This window comes from Sus scrofa, chromosome 1 (genome assembly GCF_054392235.1).
Source record: "Sus scrofa isolate SSC_HxYL_T2T_F1_AM1 chromosome 1, Sscrofa_HxYL_maternal_Yorkshire_Landrace_v2.0, whole genome shotgun sequence".
NCBI classification, from domain to species: Eukaryota; Metazoa; Chordata; class Mammalia; order Artiodactyla; family Suidae; genus Sus; species Sus scrofa.
This window is the reverse complement of record NC_139383.1, coordinates 204,703,340-204,723,284: the sequence shown is the minus strand read 5'-3', so window position 1 is coordinate 204,723,284 and position 19,945 is coordinate 204,703,340. Positions and strand designations below refer to the sequence as shown.

The 19,945-nt window shown below is 47.1% G+C and overlaps 2 protein-coding genes across 14 annotated transcripts in view; one reads left to right on the top strand and one right to left on the bottom strand.

Moving 5' to 3' along the window:
- Window positions 1–8,480, top strand: part of SYNE2 (spectrin repeat containing nuclear envelope protein 2) — a 440,757-nt gene extending 432,277 nt beyond the window's left edge. For all 9 annotated transcript variants that reach the window (XM_021074116.2, XM_084983049.1, XM_021074177.2 and 6 more), the window contains 8 exons: window positions 510–624; window positions 1,613–1,815; window positions 2,792–2,992; window positions 4,195–4,323; window positions 5,432–5,623; window positions 6,623–6,706; window positions 7,163–7,209; window positions 7,454–8,480. In XM_021074116.2, the coding sequence (XP_020929775.2) occupies window positions 510–624; window positions 1,613–1,815; window positions 2,792–2,992; window positions 4,195–4,323; window positions 5,432–5,623; window positions 6,623–6,706; window positions 7,163–7,209; window positions 7,454–7,676 (1,194 nt within the window). In that variant the 3' untranslated portion in view covers window positions 7,677–8,480. The remainder of the gene's footprint in view (window positions 1–509; window positions 625–1,612; window positions 1,816–2,791; window positions 2,993–4,194; window positions 4,324–5,431; window positions 5,624–6,622; window positions 6,707–7,162; window positions 7,210–7,453) is intronic.
- Window positions 8,481–10,649: 2,169 nt separating this feature from the next.
- Window positions 10,650–19,945, bottom strand: part of ESR2 (estrogen receptor 2) — a 187,888-nt gene continuing 178,592 nt past the window's right edge. For 2 of the 5 annotated variants that reach the window (XM_021081294.2, XM_021081350.2), the window contains 2 exons: window positions 17,770–17,947; window positions 10,650–15,992 (listed from right to left, as the gene is read on the bottom strand). In XM_021081294.2, coding sequence (XP_020936953.2) covers window positions 15,806–15,992; window positions 17,770–17,947 — 365 coding nt within the window. In that variant the 3' untranslated portion in view covers window positions 10,650–15,805. 5 annotated transcript variants of the gene reach the window in all.

The window sequence follows — 19,945 nt, the reverse complement described above, 5'->3', positions numbered from 1 at the left end:
GGGAGTTTGGGGTTGGTGGGTACAAACTATTGCATTTAGAATGGATAAGCAATGCGGTCGTGCTGTACAGCACAGGGAACCATATCCAGTCATTTGTGATGGAACATGACGGAGGCCAATATGAGAAAAAGAATGTGTATGTATGTATGACTGGGTCACTGTGCTGTACACCAGAAATTGACAGAACACTATAAATCAACTTTAATAAAAGTAAAATAGAAATTCAAAAAAAATATAGAACTCAAAGTACAGTAAGTCCCTCCTTATCCATGGGGGATTCATTCCAAGAACCCCAATGGGTACCTGAAACCACAGGTGGTACCAAACCCTGTTTATACTGTGTTTTTCCCTTTACATGCATACCTGTGATAAATTTAATTTATAAACAAGGCATGGTAACAGATGGACAACAATAACTGGTAATATAATAGAACATTTATACCAATAAACTATTAAATGTTAAGTGAAAAAAATGTATAGATGGTAACATAAAAAGTGTTCCCATCTAGGTAAAGCTGCTGCTGTCCCCAGTCACCGGTGGTGGCAGAGAGGATCCAAGAGCCCTGAATGGCAACCCCCGGCAGGAAGATGAGGGCTTGGCTCCCCTCACCAGGCAGCAGTCAGGTACGGCGAAATCAGGCAGTTGGTATAGAGGTAGACTGAGTTTTGGGCTAGCTGGGCATTTACTTTAAGTCATGGCTCAATGGAACATTAATTAGGAATGGACTGTGTTACTCACCAAAACTGCTGAACTGGGCCTATGGCAGCCAATGTCATTTTAGAATCAGCTGACTTGTATTTATGGACAAATGCCTAGGCTGTTCACTTTACTTCGGAAACTATTCCTTAAATATTGATAAATTGAGCCTCATGTGATGAAGGGCCTGTTTTCACCTGTGTGACCTCACTTGTATGTAAAGATCAGATGTGAAGAAAATAAAGAGTTGTATTGGGCATCTCCTTGGGAGACCCTAAAGGCAATGACTCAGCTGAGCCTAAAGTCATACTCGTTGCATTGACCTGATCATTCACAGACACAAGGAGAAAGCCCCTCAAAACAGGAAGGGAGTTCCCTTTATGGCACAGCTGAAACGAATCCGACTGGTATCCATGAGGATGCAGGTTTGATCCCTAGCTTCGCTCAGTGCATCAGGGATCTGGCATTGCTGTGTGCGGTGGTAGGTCGCAGACATGGCTCAGATCCTGCATTGATGTGGCTGGCAGCTGTAACTCCAGTTCAACCCCTAACCTGAGAACTTCCATATGTTGTGGGTGCGGCCCTAAGGGGGAAAAAAAAAAGAAAGGAAAAAAAAAAAACCAGCAGGAACTGGAGCACCATATGGGGAGTACAGCACCTGTTGGCAACATGTTGGGCCTCCTAGCTGCCCCCCACCTGGTTCCAGCCTTTGTTGGGAATGCAGCGGCCCCAGCCTTGAACCAGAGTGAGGGCAACATGCTGTTCCACAACCAAGGGAAGTTGATAGCCTCCAAACCCCGGGCCTCTTGGAACCAGCATCCCTGATGGGTTTTATCACTGTGACCCTGAATTAGGTGGAAGCAGAGAAATCTACTTGCGTGATTGCTTCTTTTTGTTGGCGGCTTGTTATTCCAGGTGACTTTGATAGATGGGAGCTGATCCAAGCACAAGAACTTCACAAGAAACTCAGAATAAAGCAAAACTTGCAGCAGCTTAACTCCAGTATCAGCGACATTACCACTTGGCTGGAAAAAACTGAAGCAGAGTTGGAGACATTAAAGTTGGCAGAGCCTCCCTCTGATATGCAGGAGATAGAACTCCGAGTGAAGAGGCTGAAGGTGAGTGAGGGCGGGTGTAAGTGCTGGTGGTGCTGGTGAGCACGTCTGATCTGTTAGTGGCATCAGGGTCGACTGGGGCATGGTGTGTGTACCAGTCCATCTCCTCTGTTTCATGTCTGTAACTGGCAGAGACACGGATGCAGGCTTGTGTTTTCTTCAGAGGCGCACCTGCAGATGATCCCAAAGCCCAGAGCAGTGCTGGGGAGGTGTGGCTCTGCTCTGACCTCAGAGGTGCCTCAAGACTCTTCTGGAGGCACTAGCGGCAATGGGCAGGCCGCTTAAAACACCCTTCCAAATGTGTACAGGCAGGAGCAGGGGTGGCACATTTGGGGTGGGGGAGTAGGACAGCTCACCTATTGATGAGTTCAGTGGCCTGAGATGGTTACTCTGCTACCCAGTTAGGCTCTGTCACCCACACAGTCAGCCCTTGCCCCATTGGAACTGACGGGCCATGGTGGGTGGGGGTGCACCTTGAGCCTACACTTTGTGGGTGCTCAGAACATGAGCCCGGGCTCCTGGGAGAACCCAGGGAAGGGGTTAGGGGTATCCAGGCCATCTTCACGCACGTACTACTGTTTTACTTTGTGCTTACCCTTCATCCTAAAGAATGGCACTTCTGGGACATTAGGGGCAAATTTAGGATAACGGTGCTTTACCCAGAAGACTTTTAATCTGATTCGGAAATGTCATCATGAAGCCAACTGGAGGTCAGCAGGGTCTGTTCATGCCCCCAGTATAGCCAGTCCTCCAGGAGTCAGGCCTCCATTCTCAGTCCGTCAGCTGCCCAGCCAAGCTGGTGACCTTGTAAGGCAGCTCCCTCCCCTGATGCTCCCCAGCCAGTCACAGGCGACGTCACCCTCGTATCTGGGGCTGTGGCTTGGAGAAGGATTTGGAAGATCCATTCCCCACTGAGGTTCAAAATGATCCTCATCCCTGTTTTGAGAGCACCTCACCCAGTCTCTTCTCTCTTCCATAGGAGATAGTAAAAGCCTTTAACACCCACAAGGCTTTGCTGGTCTCTGTCAATGTGAGCAGCAAGGAATTTCTGCAGACCGAGAGTGCCGACTCCAAAGAGCTCCAAGATCGAGTCAGCCAGCTGAGCCTGCGCTGGGACGCGGCCCAGGAGGCGGTGGAGAGCTGGAGGGAGGGCTTACGACAGTCGCTCATGCAGTGCCAGGTATGCCAGCTCAGCACCCGGAGGCCCCACAGCCAGGCCCACGTGGGTGGGAGAGGCAGATATTTTTATCAACATCGGGCCACTTGGATGCAGCCAAATATGGCTCATATTAGGAAGCATGTGCTCCCCATCTGTTTCCAGAGGCCCACCTACTGTCTCAGAGACCTGCTTCTTGCCCTGCATTTGTTTCCCACCCAGGTGCAGACCTGCTCATAGTGAGAGGGTGCCAGCTAGCTCCTTGGGAGGCTGGAGATGTCACATCAATATCGCCCCCCCCCCCCCAATCTATCCTTCCGCCAGGAAGGCTAGATAGCAGAGTGACTGAGCAATCTTGCCCTGGAACAGGGAGCAGTTGAACCCAGCTCTGCAGCTAAATTTAATAGCTGTGAGGCTGTGGGCCAATCACTGAACATTTCAGACTCAGTTTTCTTATCTGAAGATGGGAATAATTCCAGTGCCTGCTTCACAGGATTCTTTTTGGGACCACATTCTGTAACCTTGACCCAGCTCCTGACACATAGTAAATGCCCAGCCCAGGTTAGCTCTGATTCCATCTTCAAGATCGTGAGCCCATGAGCAGCCTGTTTTGTCAGGGTGTCTCGCGTGACCATTGAATTAGCAAATTTGTGGAATAATTTGTGTGGGCCCTACGTGATGTCAGGTGGAGCATTCTGAAGCCCACCTTTCTGCCAGCACTTTTCACTTGAGAGAACCCTTCTTGCGCGTCCTGGGTCTATGCCCAGCATGTTCTCCTTTTCTGATGTCCTTTGTTTGGGGCCTGGCATTTAGTTTAACTCTGGCCCTTTTATTCACTGGATAAAGACCAGAAGAGCAGACGATGATGATGGATTAGAAGCAGCAAGCTGCTTCCCAGCACACCTGCCCTCATAGTTCTAAGAGCAAAGCAACCATGTCTTTTTTTTTTTTTTTTTTTTGTCCTTTTGCCTTTTCTAGGGCCACTCCTGTGGCATATGGAGATTCCCAGGCTAGGGGTCCAATCAGAGCTGTAGCCACCGGCCTACACCAGAGCCACAGCAACACAGAGTCCAAGCTGCGTCTGCAACCTACACCACAGCTCAGGGCAATGCTGGATCCTTAACCCACTGAGCAAGGCCAGGGATTGAACCGCAACCTCATGGTTCCTAGTCGGAGTCCTTAACCACTGAGCCATGACAGGAACTCCCCATGTCTTTGTTTTTAAGGATTTCCACCACTTGAGTCAAAATCTGCTGCTGTGGTTAGCGAGTGCCGAGAGCCAGAGGCAGAAGGCTCACATCCGTGACCCAGAGGCGAACCATCAGGCTCTCCTGGTGTGTCGGGAAGAACTCACGGTAGGTTACACTGCCAGGGTCCTGCGCTACAACTGGGCTGCTCAGGAGGTCAGTACTTGGGTGCCCTCACCTGGCCTTCCTGAAAATAGCGCTCTGAGGGTGTTCTGGTCCTCGTGTTCCTGGTGGTGGCTGCTGAGGATCCTTTGCAGTTCTCATGCGGAATGATGCAGGAGTGAAAAGCTGTGGTCCAGAGCAGGAAGTCTTCAAGACTCAGGAACTGGGGGTCTAGGTGTTCAGCAGTATCCTGTAAATACAGCTATTTTGGGGGGAATCCGGATGTTCAGTTGCCCCACAGCCAGGAGGACAGCTGTATGAGTTTCTATATCCACATGGCACAGACTTTCTTCTGGGAGGGTAGTTGTGCTTTCATATATTTATTTCACCAACAAGCCAACATGAGACATATATTCTCATGTGCACTCAAGGTGACATTTTTATTCACGTATTTTATATCTGGTTTAATTTTAAATATTTTAAATTTAATCAAAGCGCTGGACATTGTTTAAAACATGTGTTTTTGTACTAAAATCTTTGTAAAGCCCCACAATCCAGAGCAGCTCTAATGGAACTTTGTGCAGCGATGGAAATGTTCCCCATCTGCACTGTTCACCGTGACAGCCACCAGCCACAGGTAGCAACTGAGCACTTGAAATGTGGCTCTTGTGACCAGAACTGAGCTTTTAATACTATGTGTATGTGGTCCAGTGGCCATCAGATTAAACATCAAGCAAGACAATAAAGCGGACTCACCCACTACCTCTGTATTTCTAAATGGTTTCCGTAAAGCTGTGCTTTCCCAAGTTATCCACTCCAGACTTTCCCTTGGCTTCCTGCCATGGTGGATGAGGGCTCAGTCTTCTCATATCACCCCTCACTCCTCTCCTCTACTTCCTCCAGCACTGCAGTTGCCTCCAGAACAAGAAGGAATGAAAAGTAAGTCAGGTATAAGCTAAGTGATGCCAAGTCCAAGGACAGAAAGGCAGGTAGGAGGAGAAGGTGGTTCTGGAGTTGAGTTCATCCTGGACCTTTCCTGGCACTGAGGAAGCTTCTTCCAGCCACACTATCTTCCCTTTCAGTAAGCAATTATTTTACACTTCTGTATTTTTAGCAACTGGAAAAGGAGCTTGTGGCACGTCAACCTCAAGTAAGTTCCTTACGAGAGATTTCCAACAGCCTGCTTACCAAGGGGCATGGGGAAGACTACATTGAGGCTGAAGAGAAGGTCCATGTGATTGAGAAGAAATTCAAACAGTTATTGGAGCAAGTGTCCCAGGACTTAATGTCCCTGGAGGGGAGCCAGGTGAGTCCCCTTGTGGCGTTTATTTTTGTCTTTTTAGGGCCACACCTGCGGCATATGGAGGTTCCCAGGCTAGGGGTCTGATTGGCGCTGTAGCTGCTGGCGTACACCACGGCCACAGCAACATCAGATCCGAACCGTGTCTGCAACCTGCACCACAACTCATGGCAATGCCAGATCCTTAACCCATTGAGCGAGGCCAGGGATTGAACTCTCAACCTCATGGTTCCTTATCGGATTTGTTACCGCTGTGCCACTACGGGAACTCCCCCTTTGTGGCTTTTAAATATGAAGATGTCCTTGTGGAGGCAAATGGGAGAGTGGTGCTGCAGCCTTGCTAGCGGAGGGAGGCTGCATGCACGTGGCCCCAGTGGGGTTGTGCCCCTTTCTAGCTGTGTGTGTCGTGGCCATGACAAGTGACCAAAGCTCTTGGAAGCCGTGCTGTCACTTGTAAGAGGGAACCAACAACAGTACCCATCAACATGGCTAGGGTCATGAAAGACAGGCCAGGTCCCTCTGTGTCTTCACTTTTCTCACGGGACAGTCCCCTCGTCCTCTCCTTGACCTGGTGGGTCTCTTCTGACCACTCTCATAGGTCTACCTTCTTCTCTAAAATGTGCTCCAGCTCAGAACAGCAGACTCCACAGGTATCTCTCGGTCTGGCCCCTTCCCACTGGAGTACACATGTCCGGCCACGTGATGGTGTCACCTCCAGCCAGCTCGCTGTCACACTGTTTCTGTTTCCCTGCTGCTGCCAAACTCATCCCCCCATAACCAATGTGGGGTGCAGGTGGCCAGCCTCTCCTTGTTTATCTCCCCTTGACGGTGAGAAAGGCTCTCTGGGAGGGGATGAGCACAGAAGGAAGACACCCTCCCTCAAGAAGCTCAGGGTTGGGAGAGGGCAGTGGAATGATGAAGAGCCTGCAGGAGGCATGTTTTTATGCTCTTGAGACTGTTCAGAGTCTGCTTCCACAAACTCAATTCTCGGGGTGTGGATTTCAGAACCTGGGCTCATCCCTGCCTAGCTTGGATGAGGCCAACCCTGAAGAGCCTGTAGCAGCATCGTCACCAGCATCTGAAGCCAAGGTGAGCGCCCTTCTGCCAGGGGACAGCACTATTACACCTCAGTCACTGAGATGCCTGATAGCACGGATCTGTTCAACCTGCTAGTCTGTTGATGGGCTTGCTCCAAAAATTTTAATGCACTTGTAAAGACCCAGCTCCAAGGCTGTCTTCTGCTCAGCACTCTTTCTTGGGACAGTGTGGGGGGAGGGAGGATGGAAGCCCTTCCCACAGTGCTCAAGGGGCCTCCTGATCTCTCCGTCAGCAACAGGCCAGCAGGCTGGAAGGTGAAAGTCTCAACAGTTAAGCCCAGTGCTTTCTGCGCTCCTTGGGTGTAATCTCAGGTGTAAGCGCTCTAGTCTCGAAAGCTTGGCAGGAAACCACCTCAGGAAGGTGTCTGATTTAAGAAGGAAGAATGTTTTATCATTTGCAGAACTAAGCTATTTTCAGTTTACTAACTGGGTTATTTTTACACTGCAGCTCAGAGCAGAGAGAACTAGAAGAGACAAGAACAGGACAGACAGCAGGTAACAGCATCCCTGGTCCACTCTTACCTCAGTGCCTTTGCCAAGGCCTCTGACAAGGTCTTGGGAGAAGCTGGCTTTCTTCTCTGTGGAGGGGCAGGCTTCTCTTCTACAGCTGAACCCTGGCTGTGGGCTGCATTTTAACCTCAGGCCCTGGGCCAGCTGTCTTGACACAGCAGGGGGCAGGTGACGGGAGTGGGTTTTGCCCTGGGAACCTGCGCTCACCCTGGCCCTCCTGTGTCGGCAGGGTGCCCAGCTCCACCCACCCCAACAGCTCGAGGGCCCCACGCTCCTTCCTCTCGAGGGTGATCTGGGCGGCGCTGCCCCTCCAGCTGCTGCTTCTGCTGCTGCTGCTCCTGGCCTGCCTGCTGCCCGCCTCCGTGGAGGACTACAGCTGCACTCAGGCCAATAACTTTGCCAGGTCCTTCTACCCCATGCTGAGGTATACCAACGGGCCGCCCCCCACGTAGAGGCCCAGCCCGCAGCCCTGGACCAGTCTGTGAGGGACCTGAGCGCTGGTCCAGGGACCTGCCTCCTACGGACACCTCCCTCTGGCAGTGACCAGGGAGCTCTCTCAGGACTCGGGGCAGGGGATCTGGGCACACTCACCCCAGCAGTTCAGCAAAGCTAGGTGCTTGGTTTTGGGACTCGGGAAACTACAGTTTTGAAGACCAAGTGCTTTGTCAACCTGTTGTCAGACCATGTTATTAAAATACGGTGAATATGGTCAGTGGACAGTAGTATGCATTGAAGAATATATATGACAGAGAGAAGCAGATTCTGCATTAGAAATGGTTCAGAAACTCCCCTGCACCCTTGGCTGATTGAAACAATCATATTTAAAATATTTAGAATTAATTTGACTCCAATCAGCTAGCAGTCTTGAGCTACAGGTTATAAAACCAAAATATTCTGTTCAGTACTTAGGTCTGCTCTTTTGTATTGCTTTAAATTTTTAAAGAAATTATATTGCATGGATGTGGTTATTTGTGCATATTTTTTAACAATGCAGAATCTGTATGAATAATGTAAACTTTGATTTTTTAAAAAACAGATTTTAGCTTGAGCTTTTGACTAATGTACAGAAAATGCCAAACTACAGACTTGATAGGGCCATTTTTGTAAGTTAATTTTATAAGACTTTTCACATTTAAAGTGATGCTTCAAGTTTTTGCTTAACTGTTTGGCCATGGGGGTGGGGGTTGGTACAGAAACTTGAAGCTATTTGTGGTATTTACAACTCAGATTTTTCTCATTAAAACAAAAAAGTCATACATTTGTTCTACTGGTTTATAGTACAAAGCATTTAAATGTTACGTGTAATTCTCTATATGGCAAAAATTATTTTTTTTAAAATATTTAGGGGAGATTTGAGATTTACTAATTTTCAGCCAAGCTCTATAAGTCTGTTTAACTTTGTACAGAATGAGATCCAGAAACCCACAATCTAGGTAGATTACCTCCTGTGAGAACTGCCAGTGCTGTAGGGGCCCATGAGGATAGCATGACATGGAAGGTGGACATCAGAAGGAGAATCATTTCACCCAGGTTTTTCTATCCCCAACTCTCTCTGGCGTGAACTAACACATAGGATTTAACAAGTGTCGCAGACAAAGCCATCTGCTTTCTGTACAGTTCCAGCACCACTGTCTATTTTCTGCCTAAACAAAGTGGGTGATTAGAAGTTACTGATCCAGGGAGTTCCCATCGTGGTGCAGCGGAAACGAAATCTGATTAGGATCCGTGAGAACTCGGTTCTATCCCTGGCCTTGCTCAATGGGTTAAGGATCCAGCGTTGACGTGAGCTGCGGTATAGAGCACATACGAGGCTTGGATCTTGCATGGCTGTGGCTGTGGTGTAGCCTGGCAGCTGCAGCTCTCATTCCACACCTAGCCTGGGAACTTCTATATGCTGAGAGTACGGCCCTAAAATGCAAAAAAAAAAAAAAAAAAAAAAAGTTACCGATTCAGTTCCTCAGTTAGCTGCTCCTAGTGTGCCTCTCTAAATACTTGGGAGACACCATGGACCCAGAGCGGTCTCAGTCCCTGTCTCTGCTGCAGAGCACAAACCTCAGGGAAGCCAAGGAAGCTGGTTAGTAGATGAAGGTCACTCATCAGCACCAGTGGCTGTTCTGTGGTCAGACACCCTATGACCTGTGTTCACCAGCAGCTTTACATAAAGGGACCAGTTGAGAATCTGTCCTCACTTTACTGAATTGTTGGAAGTGATCTGGAGATAAAAGTACTTTATCATGTACCTTTGATGTTTTTAAACTCTAAATAATTCATCTCTTTTCATGGATTATAGTTGCCCTAGAGGGACATTTAAGTGAAAATGTTACCCAAACTTTGTCTTCAAGCCATTGAGTTGGTTAGAAGTTTTCACCAGAGGCAAAAGGTGAACTCCGCACCTCTGCACCTTCCTTCCAGTCCAGAGGAAGTAACTGTCCTAGAGACCTTTTCTGCCCACACGCAGGGACTCTGGGGCAAGCCCAGGTTGCAGAGATATGAAAGAACTGTTTGCTTTTTTTTTTTTTTTTTTTTTTTTTTTGTCTTTTTAGGACCATACCCATGGCATTTGGAAGCTCCTAGGCGAGGGGTCAAATCAGAGCTACAGCTGCAGGGCTACACCACAGCCACAGCAACACAAGATCTGAGCCATGTCTGTGACCTACACCACAGCTTACAGCCAACGCCGGATCCTTAACCCACTGAGCAAGACCAGGGGTGGAACCCACATCCTCATGGATACTAGTCGAGCTCATTACCTCTGAGCCATGATGGGTACTCCTTGTTTGCATTTTCAAGTCTAATGATGCACATGATTTCTCAGGGTGAAGGCCTTTGAGGCTGGACTCCAGGCTTTTCTACTCCTGAAATTCCTTCCTTCAAAGCTCAGTGTCTTCCCCTGATCTTGTTTTGAGATAGTCTATTTTACACCTTCAAGAGGTTTTGCATTTTGCATTCACCACATGCAAGAGAAATTTTCAAATGACTCTTGGCATTAAATTAACTTCGGTATGAATGACTTTTCTCTCCATCCCTAGCAGACTGTAATTCTAGTTGACTCAAATGAGCTAATTACAGGAAATCTACCCCAGAAATGGATGTACTCCACACCACTCCACACTCCATATGTGTAGCTACACTTCACTTGAGCACACAGTGCCTTCAGTCATAAATCACATGTGAGGTTAGCTGACTAAAGATTGCATTGCTGTGGTTTAAAAAAATCTTCAGCAGTTTGTCAGATTCTTAACTCCTGAAATTGTATATAAACATTTTATGTACCTTCTTCCAGGAAGAGTGTCTGTGGTTTCCATCAAATTCTGAAAGGGTTCTGCAAACCTAAAATAGAATTCAGAATAGAATGGGAACACTGACTACTTAGCTTAATCACTGAAAGTTCTTATACTCCCAAAAAGACATTTTTAAAACCAAAATTATGAAAAAAACACTTTATTTAGCTGATGTCACATTGAACTTCTTTCTGCAATGGTTCCATAGACATTAAAGGCACACAGCAAAGAAAAAGTTGTACCTGGAGGAATGGGAAGCAGATTTCAAAATCTGCTTTCACACAACGGCAAACATTCATTTGTCTAAAGGCCCAAATTTAAAAGCCTGCTTAATGGTACAAAGCATTATCTGAAAAAAACAACAACAAAAAAAACGACAAGTGATAGCCAGCCAATGGGCTCTGAAGTACACAGAACCCCTGAAGAACAAAGTTTCAAGACCAAAGTCATGGTACTCAGACACTCAGTACAGAAGGGGAAATGCAGCAGCACAGACCATTCACTGACAGGAATCATTTTGGGCTAGCATCACCAGACCTTTGTCCTTTCCACACAGGAAGCCCACTATCACATAACATTGGCCCCACAGGTGACTAGGATCCTTGAAATTCAAAAAAAAAAAAAAGAAAGAAAAAAGGACCCTTGATTCCAGCACAACAAAAAATTGTAAAGATAATATCACAGAGAATGCACATCGTCAAGCTGCCACTGGAGCCAACATTCCAGCAACGTTGAGAGCTATAAGGAACAAATGCAGGTGTTGTGCACTGTGCACAGCAGGAAACCAGACTCCACAGGGAAGCCTCAGTGTCTAAAAGGTGTGAGATTTTTACACGGGTAAGTCTCCAGTGAATCGATTTCATGGCAACACACCTGGGGAAAGCAGTGACAGGAGGTGACCTCAGTACCACCCTGAGCTTGTGAACCCAGGACAGGAGGGTGGGAATGATAAAATTTATCTAATTTTTTTCCACCTGTCATGGCATGTGGACCAACCCCATCTAAGCTGAGCAGGCAGATGGTGCAGGAGAAGGCAGCCGTTAGGTAACAGCCTCTCCTCTATGCACCAATGGTTGGCTCAAACAGTGACTCCTACGGAAGTAAGTCCTGCCACAGGAGAGTGCTGGCCAGGTGGGCCAAGACCTGAATTCTGGACAAGCTTTGCTCTTAGTTTCACAAGCTCTGAGCTTTAACTTGCACATGTATCAGGGATGAGACTGATTTTCTTGCCTTCAGGGGCGTTCTGGAAATTGAGGACAAGGGTGCCAGGAGCAGGCCCCACTTAAACCAGAGTAGCCATGCACATCAGATTGCATTTGATGAATGGTCACTGCAATTTAGAGATATTTTTTCTTTAGTGTTTTTTTAAATTGTATGATGACTCTCAGCACTGAAACTTCAACTGCCTGTGTTCAGCTCTGTCACTTACTGCCTGTGTGACCTTGAGTAAGGTTGCCTAGACGTGTTAGTGTCCACAGCCAGAAAACTGGAATAATGGCAATTAGCATGAGAATTAAAGGTGAAAGTATGAGGCACTGAGCACTGTGTCTGGCACACAGTAAGTGTTCCACAAATGTTATTTTTAGGTATTAAACAATGTATTTTTTATCATTTCCTTCATAAAACCTTTATTGTGTCCTTTTAAGAGTTTTAGCAGCTTAAATGTGTCAAATCTTATTAAAAATGCTTTTGTTTTGAAATAGACCTAGAAATGGAGGGTTCACCTTTGAATTTGAAAAGGTGTCAATATATGCAAATTTAAGATTTAAATAACACCCAAACTCTGTTTGCACATCTAGAGCATTTCGGAATTGCTTCAAATTAAATATATGAATATATAATGTTGCTCTGCCAAGAACTGGGAACGGATTTTTTTTTTTGGCCCTGCCCACAGCATGTGAAATTTCCTGGGCCAGGGATTGAACCCTTGCCCCAGCAGCGACCTGAGCTGCTATAGTGACAATGTTGGATCTTTAATCCACTGTGCCACAAGGGAACTCCAGGAACTGATTTTTTTATAACTGAAATAAAAAATACCCTTCCTACTGAGTAAGCAGGAGAGGTAATCCAGATAAAGGACTGTCTCACCCAAGAGCTCTATGGATTTTGCATTGTTTTGATACAAGCTTAAGAACTTCCAGAAATGTTAGTAAGCTGTTCCCACCAAAGTTTTTGAAGTGTTTGTAGTGAGTCCCAGTGGATGGTGAGCATATGATAGGCCTGAGCCAGAGAGGATGTGATGAGGGCTGGGGGTGCTGTAGCTGGAAGGGGTGAAAACTCACTGCGGGTCCTGTTCAGGGGTTGCCAGGAACCTGCTGGACACTGTTCTAATGTTTTCTGTATGAAGAATATTCCATGTTAATTATATTTCAAAATTTGTCTATATGATTCCCCTATTAGACACTCATGTTTTGGAATTTAGCTCATACCCACTCATCTCCCACAAACAAATCTCTCAAATGATCACTGTAAAAACCAAAATGAAGAAAATGAATCTTGCCATAAAAATCTAAGGCAAAACTGAGGATCACTTTTCCATGATATACCAGATATAGTCTGGTGGATTTTTTTTCTCTGACACTCAATTTAGCTCTTATTTAGTTATCAGGTCCTTTTTCCCCTAGTTAATCCCTTCTAAAAATTTGAAAACACTGTAATTTGTGCTTAGCTATGGAAGAATTTTAAGTTGCCCATGGGCCATTTACATAGGCAGGTATCTAAAAAAGATAATAATTTAAATGAAAGCACTATTAAAGAGAAATGACTGATCTTTAAAATGGACATGGAAGGTTTACTCAAAATCCATAAAAATGGGAGCCTGACTTTGCCCACTGGTCTCATCCTCAGAGGATATGTTGGGAGCAGATGAGAACAGAGATTCAAAACACTTCATCTGAAAGGGGGACAGGGCCCTAGAACAGTACAAATAAAAAAGAACACCTTTAAACTGTAGACTGTTATCTCAACTGCTGACCTGTCCCAGACCCCATCTAAGAGACAGCCTTGCACCCAGACAGCCTGTCAGGTTGGACTGACCTGGATCCCCGGCACACCCAGGTGAGATCATGGCCAAGGAGAAGTGACCCAAAGTGTTGCATCTGCCTTCCTGGCTAAGTGCAAATGCAGTGAAACAAGCAGCCTTGGGTAGCATGCAGGACGTCTGGAAGACGGTAGTGGGCACTGAGTTTTCATAGGTGTGTGCCCGCAGCAGGAGCACATGAGATTTGGCAGACAGGTGCTGGGACACCTGAGACCAGTGTGATGCCTACCATGGCATTAAAATCCAACCTGAAAAACTTTACTACAGGCTAATGGGCTGAGGGCATGGTTTCCATTCTGGGGTTTTTTTGTTTTTTGTTTTTTTTCTTTTGAGCCTGGTAGCCTTTCTTATAAATACAATTAAGAGAATTTCATCAGCAAATAATAATTCACAGCTGCCTTCTCTGCCTCCTACCACCCACTCTCTAGCTTCCATCACCTTGTTTGTTGTGTGGGATTCTAAACTGTCCAGAGAGAAATAAAATTGATCTTCTTAAAAACACCAGTTCCCTGGTTCCTATAAAATTAAGTGTAACTGCTAGTACTGACTCTCACTGAGGCTGCAACATTGAGTCACTAAGAATAATTTCAAATTACCTCAGAATACAGACAATTATGTGTCTCCATGTACATGGCCAAGTGTTTCTGATACAGCTTTGCTTGACTTTTTTTTTTTTTAATTTGGCTCAAGTTTAGTAAAACTGCATCAGTATCAAAATAAAGAATTATTCAAGATCACACTAGCAGATACCAACCTCATATTATTGAATATAATCTTCCTAAAGACTTAGGTTTACTGTGTGGCTAGCATATTCTTTATTTACTGTTTTCAAAAAGAAAATGTGTTTAATCTATCACAAGGCAATTTTTTTAAATGTTGCAAAAATCACATGATTATTTAACTGATCTCCTCCAAAGTACAGATGCAATTCATTTTATGCATTCACTATATTCCTGAAGATTTGTATGAAAATTTCAGTTTTTAAAAAGTTGAGTTAAAATTGTAATTTCAGAGGTGCTTTGTCATCCTGTCCTATTTATGTTCCATTTGGAATAAGAACTGATACTTCATTAAAGTTTTTATTTCACCTAGCCCACCATATAAATGTTTTGATTCGAAAATATTTTAAAAGAGCCCTAGGGTATAAAAGCATTCTTTCTTGCTATAAATAATGACCCCTAAATATTTCTCTTTTTTAAACAGAGTGCACATTCTTGGTCAGGTGTGTTGCTTATCCATCATATGCAGCTTGGCCCTGAACCTGGCATGCTGATGTGTGTGACTGCTCATTCCTCTAGAGGAGAGCATTCCACACACACAGCCTGAAGTGTCCCTGTCCCCCCCAGATGGCTGATATGGCAGCTGTAGCTGCCCTAGGGAAGCATCATGGCTGTGACCCACACCCACAGGAGAAACCCCATTCCTACAAATGTTGGTCCTTTCATCAGCACACGTGCTGGGCTCCTTGGGACAGGAGATTTCGGAGAAAGGAGAGTTCCAGGGCAGGGGTATTGGGATCTCCACACTCCTCTATGAATTTGATCACACACCGCCCCCCCCAAATAATTCACAGGCTCTGAATGCAAATCAAGATGGCTGAACCTTCATGAAGACAGCAGCATGGTCCCAGGGTCTAGGGGGAGAATGTGGCCCACATCTCAGCTTGACCACTGGCTCCCTAGGTCACATTCCCTCTGGCCCTGGACAAAGTCACAGCAACACGGGACATCCATCCTCAGGCCTGTGAGGTAGGTCTGTGGAACCAGTTAGTTGATTGTCGTCGACGTGGTTTTCAGTCCTACAATCAAGTGGTCCAGGAGGCAGCATACAAAGGACAATTGTAAGGGCAGGCTGAGTCACATGATAAAGGCTGGTCCCTTCCCGTGCATGTGCCACATCCTTTCCCCTTCTACTTGACAACCCTTCCGAGTCACATTTCCACCTTTCCTTCCAAAACCTGTAAGATGTTTTCCAAAGGGTAGAAGGGAGATGGGAAGTAAGAGAGGGACCACAATGAGACCCCAAGAGGCCAAGCAAGAAATAAGCTCTGCACTCAAACGTGGCCCTGGTGGCAAGGATCACTGACTCTCACCCTGACTCCCGGTGGTCTTGGCTGAACCTGCCACAGCCACAGGAGGACCACACAGCAGAAAGTCTATGAAGTCCACCCACTGCTTATGGGGCTCACGATTCACGCTGGAGTTCACATTTCAGCCTGGGCCCTCTCTGCAGCCTGACGCCCAGTGTCTGAGGCTGGGCGTCACTGAACCTGGGGTTTCTGGGGGCCCTCTTTGCTCTCACTCTCCTCCATCCGGCTGCGCTCAGACCCCGTGACCAAGGACTTGTTGCCACGAAGAGTGTGGGCATTCAGCATCTCCAGCAGCAGGTCGTAGACGGGGACCACATTTTTGCACTTCATGTTGAGCAAGTGTTCCATGCCCTTGTTACTAGGGGGACAAAAAGGTGCTGAGAGTCCTTCCTGAAGCAGCTACAGGAAGTGTGACATCTCCCCAACCCTCCCCCACAAAGCCAGTCCTCATCCCGCCCTGCATGTCCTCCCCCATCTGGCTGCTCCAGTGATCTACACATAAGGGCAAGGACAATGTCCTGTGGACCTTGGTGTCCCACCACCCACCCACAACAGCTTGACGGCACCCAGTGTCACCCCTGCTGCAATGGGGTCTTGCTGTTCACCGTAGTTATGTCTACACAGTCTTCATAAATACTGAATGAGCAAACACCGAATCACTGCTGCTGGGGAGAAATTTAGGGTTAGGTTCTGAGAGTTCCTGGTCTCATCATCAACCCATTAATACATAACCTTGTTTTATCTGTGCTATTGTTTAAAGACACCTCATTTAACATATATTGGTGGGGTTTGGGGGCACTCCTGCAGCATGCGTAAGTTCTCAGGCCAGGGATGGAACCTATGCCATGGCAGCAGCCTGAGCCACTGCAGTGACAGTGTCAGATCCTTAACCTCACTGCACTGCAAGGGAACTCCTTGATTCACTAACATTTAACTCACAGCCTATAGCACTAAAACTCAAGCCTGAACAAGGCGTATCTAACGTGTATTTTTTCATGGAGACACACCATAGCCTCCATTTAGGTACTGTAGACAGCACCCCAGCACTCTGCTTGGGGGTGAAATGTCAACAATGAAACGTCGAACAAAGCACAAAAATGCCAAGACAGGGCACCAAACAGACCGAATAACACATCTCTGTTTATAGCATAAGAGCAGAAATGAAAAGGCAGAGCAGCACCTTGTTTGACCCCTACTAGGAACATATGTATGGGCAACTCAAATTTTTTGCCACTCTGGGCATGTCCTTCAATGACTCAAAAGCACCATGAGTACTGATTTGGGGGTTGCGAATAAAATTCAGCAAAAAGCAGGAAAACTCTTAAATAGGGAATCCACAAGTAATGAGAATGAACTGCTTCTGTTCTGCAAATGGTCATGTGCCAAATAATCTTTAAGGGAAAACAGAAGCAGAGTTGTTTTCATTCCCCCCTCCCCTTGGTTAAAATTCTTGAGGTGTGTATTGTCCCTCCTTATAGCTCCAGGGGACCTTCCTCCTCAGAGGATCACTTCCCTTCCATCCCCACTTCCCTCTTCTAGCCCCAGGGTGACAGCTGGCTCCCAGCATCATGGGACGGGAATGAAGCCATCATTGGAAACCATGCTCTCCATCAGTGCATTAACTTACATTCCCTGATACACTCTATCCACCCCTGCCTCTGCAAACCTCCTGGGCTCACTGACTCATTCTTAACACCCTGACGCTATCGCAAGAAAAGGAACAACTCTTAGGAAGCCTTTGTGCCCCTCCCCCAAACACCAGCCTCTGGAGTTGAACTGGATGAGCTGGGTTTAACCTCTTCAAGAAAAGAACCCTGAGTAGCACAGGAGGAGGAGGCAGTTCGTTTTAGGGGAGGAACGAACTGCCCCTTTCAGAACTCCAGGGACAAGCTAAAAGCCCCAGTGACAAAAACAAATGAGCCACCTTAGGACACCACAAACAGCCTCGATGGACCATGTCACATTCAGTGCTCACTGTGGCTGATGTGCTGAAGTGCACTGATGACACACCCATTCCCTTTCATTTTCCTTTAAAGATGGCAATGGTACCTTACACATCTCAAACTTGCACAATCCGTTCCCCAAAGCACACCCCCCCCGCCCCCGGCATGCAGGCCCCCATGCCAGGAACGTACCTGGCATGTCTGACATGAGAAAGGAGCATGAGGAGGTTGGCCAGGCGGACAGACTGCTGCTGGGAGGAGATACCACTCCTGGCGATCACCCAGACCAGGGCATCAGTCACGGCATTCAGCAGATGAGTCAGCTTCCGGCTGCTCTCAGCCTCTTGGGCTGCAGCTGAAGGATACATACCTGGGTAAAAATAAAAGCCCGGAGTCACTGCTCTGAGAAAAAGGAACAGTAAAGCGTGTGCTCAGCCATCAGGCATGCAAACCTCCTCCCAGAAGGGAGGCCAAGTGGACCTGGGTTGTTCAGATGTCTACAAGTGTGGTGAAACCTTCAAAGCGTGGCTTCTCCTGTGTATGGTGTCCTTTCCCCACAAGAGCCAGCCCTGTCACTGAGCTGGAAGGGAAAGCCTGGCTGAATGCAGGCAGACTCAGCGGCCTCTCAGACGAGCCTGGCCCAGACCTGTGGTCTTGTCACAGCAGGAAATATACCAAGTTGCCTTAGACCATTACATGGTGTATCTCAGCTGCAGCAACAAATACCCATGGTCATAAAGTGAGATGAATTCAATTCTTAGTCCCTAGGAGGTCCCTCATCTAAGGGGAGGCTCACCACTGCTGCATAGCCTCCTGGCTCCATGAGCACCACGTACAGACATCCACTGCAGGGTCCCTGCCACCTCTGCCCAGGCCAGGTGGCACCTTGCTTGAGCAGGAAGACCATCGATTTGGAATCAGACAGACCTCGTTTATATCCACCATTTCCCGCTCTCTGACTCCCGCCCAGTCGCCCAGCTCCTCCAGACTCAGCTCCTCCCGAAGCCAAGCTTAAAGGTCCATCTCCCCAGGACCCCACAGCCATGCCAGGAGACAGCTTCCTTCCCTTGTCCTGCCTGGCCTTGCATTTAACGCCCCTCTGACTCTAGGAACTGAGATACTGTGGCCTCCTAAAGGCTGCCAAATGACAGCTCAGGCAGATCTCCTTGCTGCTACCACTCCCTCCCCTGCCAACCCGACTCCTCGATTCCTGGCATCAGGGATGTAATCAGCTTCTCTTCCAGGCTTTCGATTTCAAAGAATAAATAGCAAATATGTGAAATCAGCAGGGAGCTTTTGACTGTAATGAGAATGAAGAATGGCTGGCACTCCATCATCCACAGAATTTGTTTTGTCAATTTTTGTTCTCTACTTTTATTGGCATTTTCAGTCCAATTAAAGCAACTCAGTTCAACAGAGTTCAATTAAAGCAAGGGACATAGTAAGCCACAACTATGCCAGTGCAGTGCTTTGCCACATCCCTGGGGGTATGTTCCTCCATGACATCAGACAATTCAGATTTAAAATATACATATTTAACCCAGAAGCTGCTGCTCCAACCTACCTGCTCACCTTGTCCCCCACACCAGATGACCTGGCTTCTCACTGGCCCCCCTCCACCCAGCATGCCCTTGAGTCCCCAAATGCCAAGCACAGATCACATGGCTCCCTGCAATGACTTCCCAGCTCTTTGGGGGTAGAATCCATTCCACCTGGCACACTTATCAAGGTACCCAGGCTCTCTCTGCTTTTTTCACCCTCAGTTCCCAGCACACTTCACCTTGAACTCCACCTTCAGTTCTTTGAGCAAGTGATGCCCTGACCATGCTGAACTTTCTGCTGAAGAACTCCCTCCTTTCCCTCCCCGCCTCCGCTGCTCCTCCTCCCCTCTTCCACATTCCCTTCTCTTGCTTATCTACATCCATCCCTCCTCCAGATTTCAGCCTGGTTATGAACTTCCTGGTGGAGGCTTCCCAGACCCCCCTCTGGTTTGGGCTCTCCCCTGAAGCCCCAAAGGTGCCCTGCGTATCCCCAGCAGAGGGCACCACATTGTCCCACATGCTGGATGTCCTCATACACACACCCTGACCCTTGGTGAGACTGAACATAAATACTGTGGGGCACAGACCCTGTCCATTTGTTTGCTATTATGCCCCCATCACCTATTGTGATGACTGGCATGGAGTAAACACTCATACATGGAAGAACTGGACTGAATTTATATAGCTTCAAATCTTTAGTCGTACCTTTATAATTGAAAAGATAAGTATGCATATTCATGTACATTTTAGGTGTATACACATAAAATTATTAACCAAATCAAAGTATAGAGAAAATTATTGTAAGATTATTTTCATTAAAATTGACC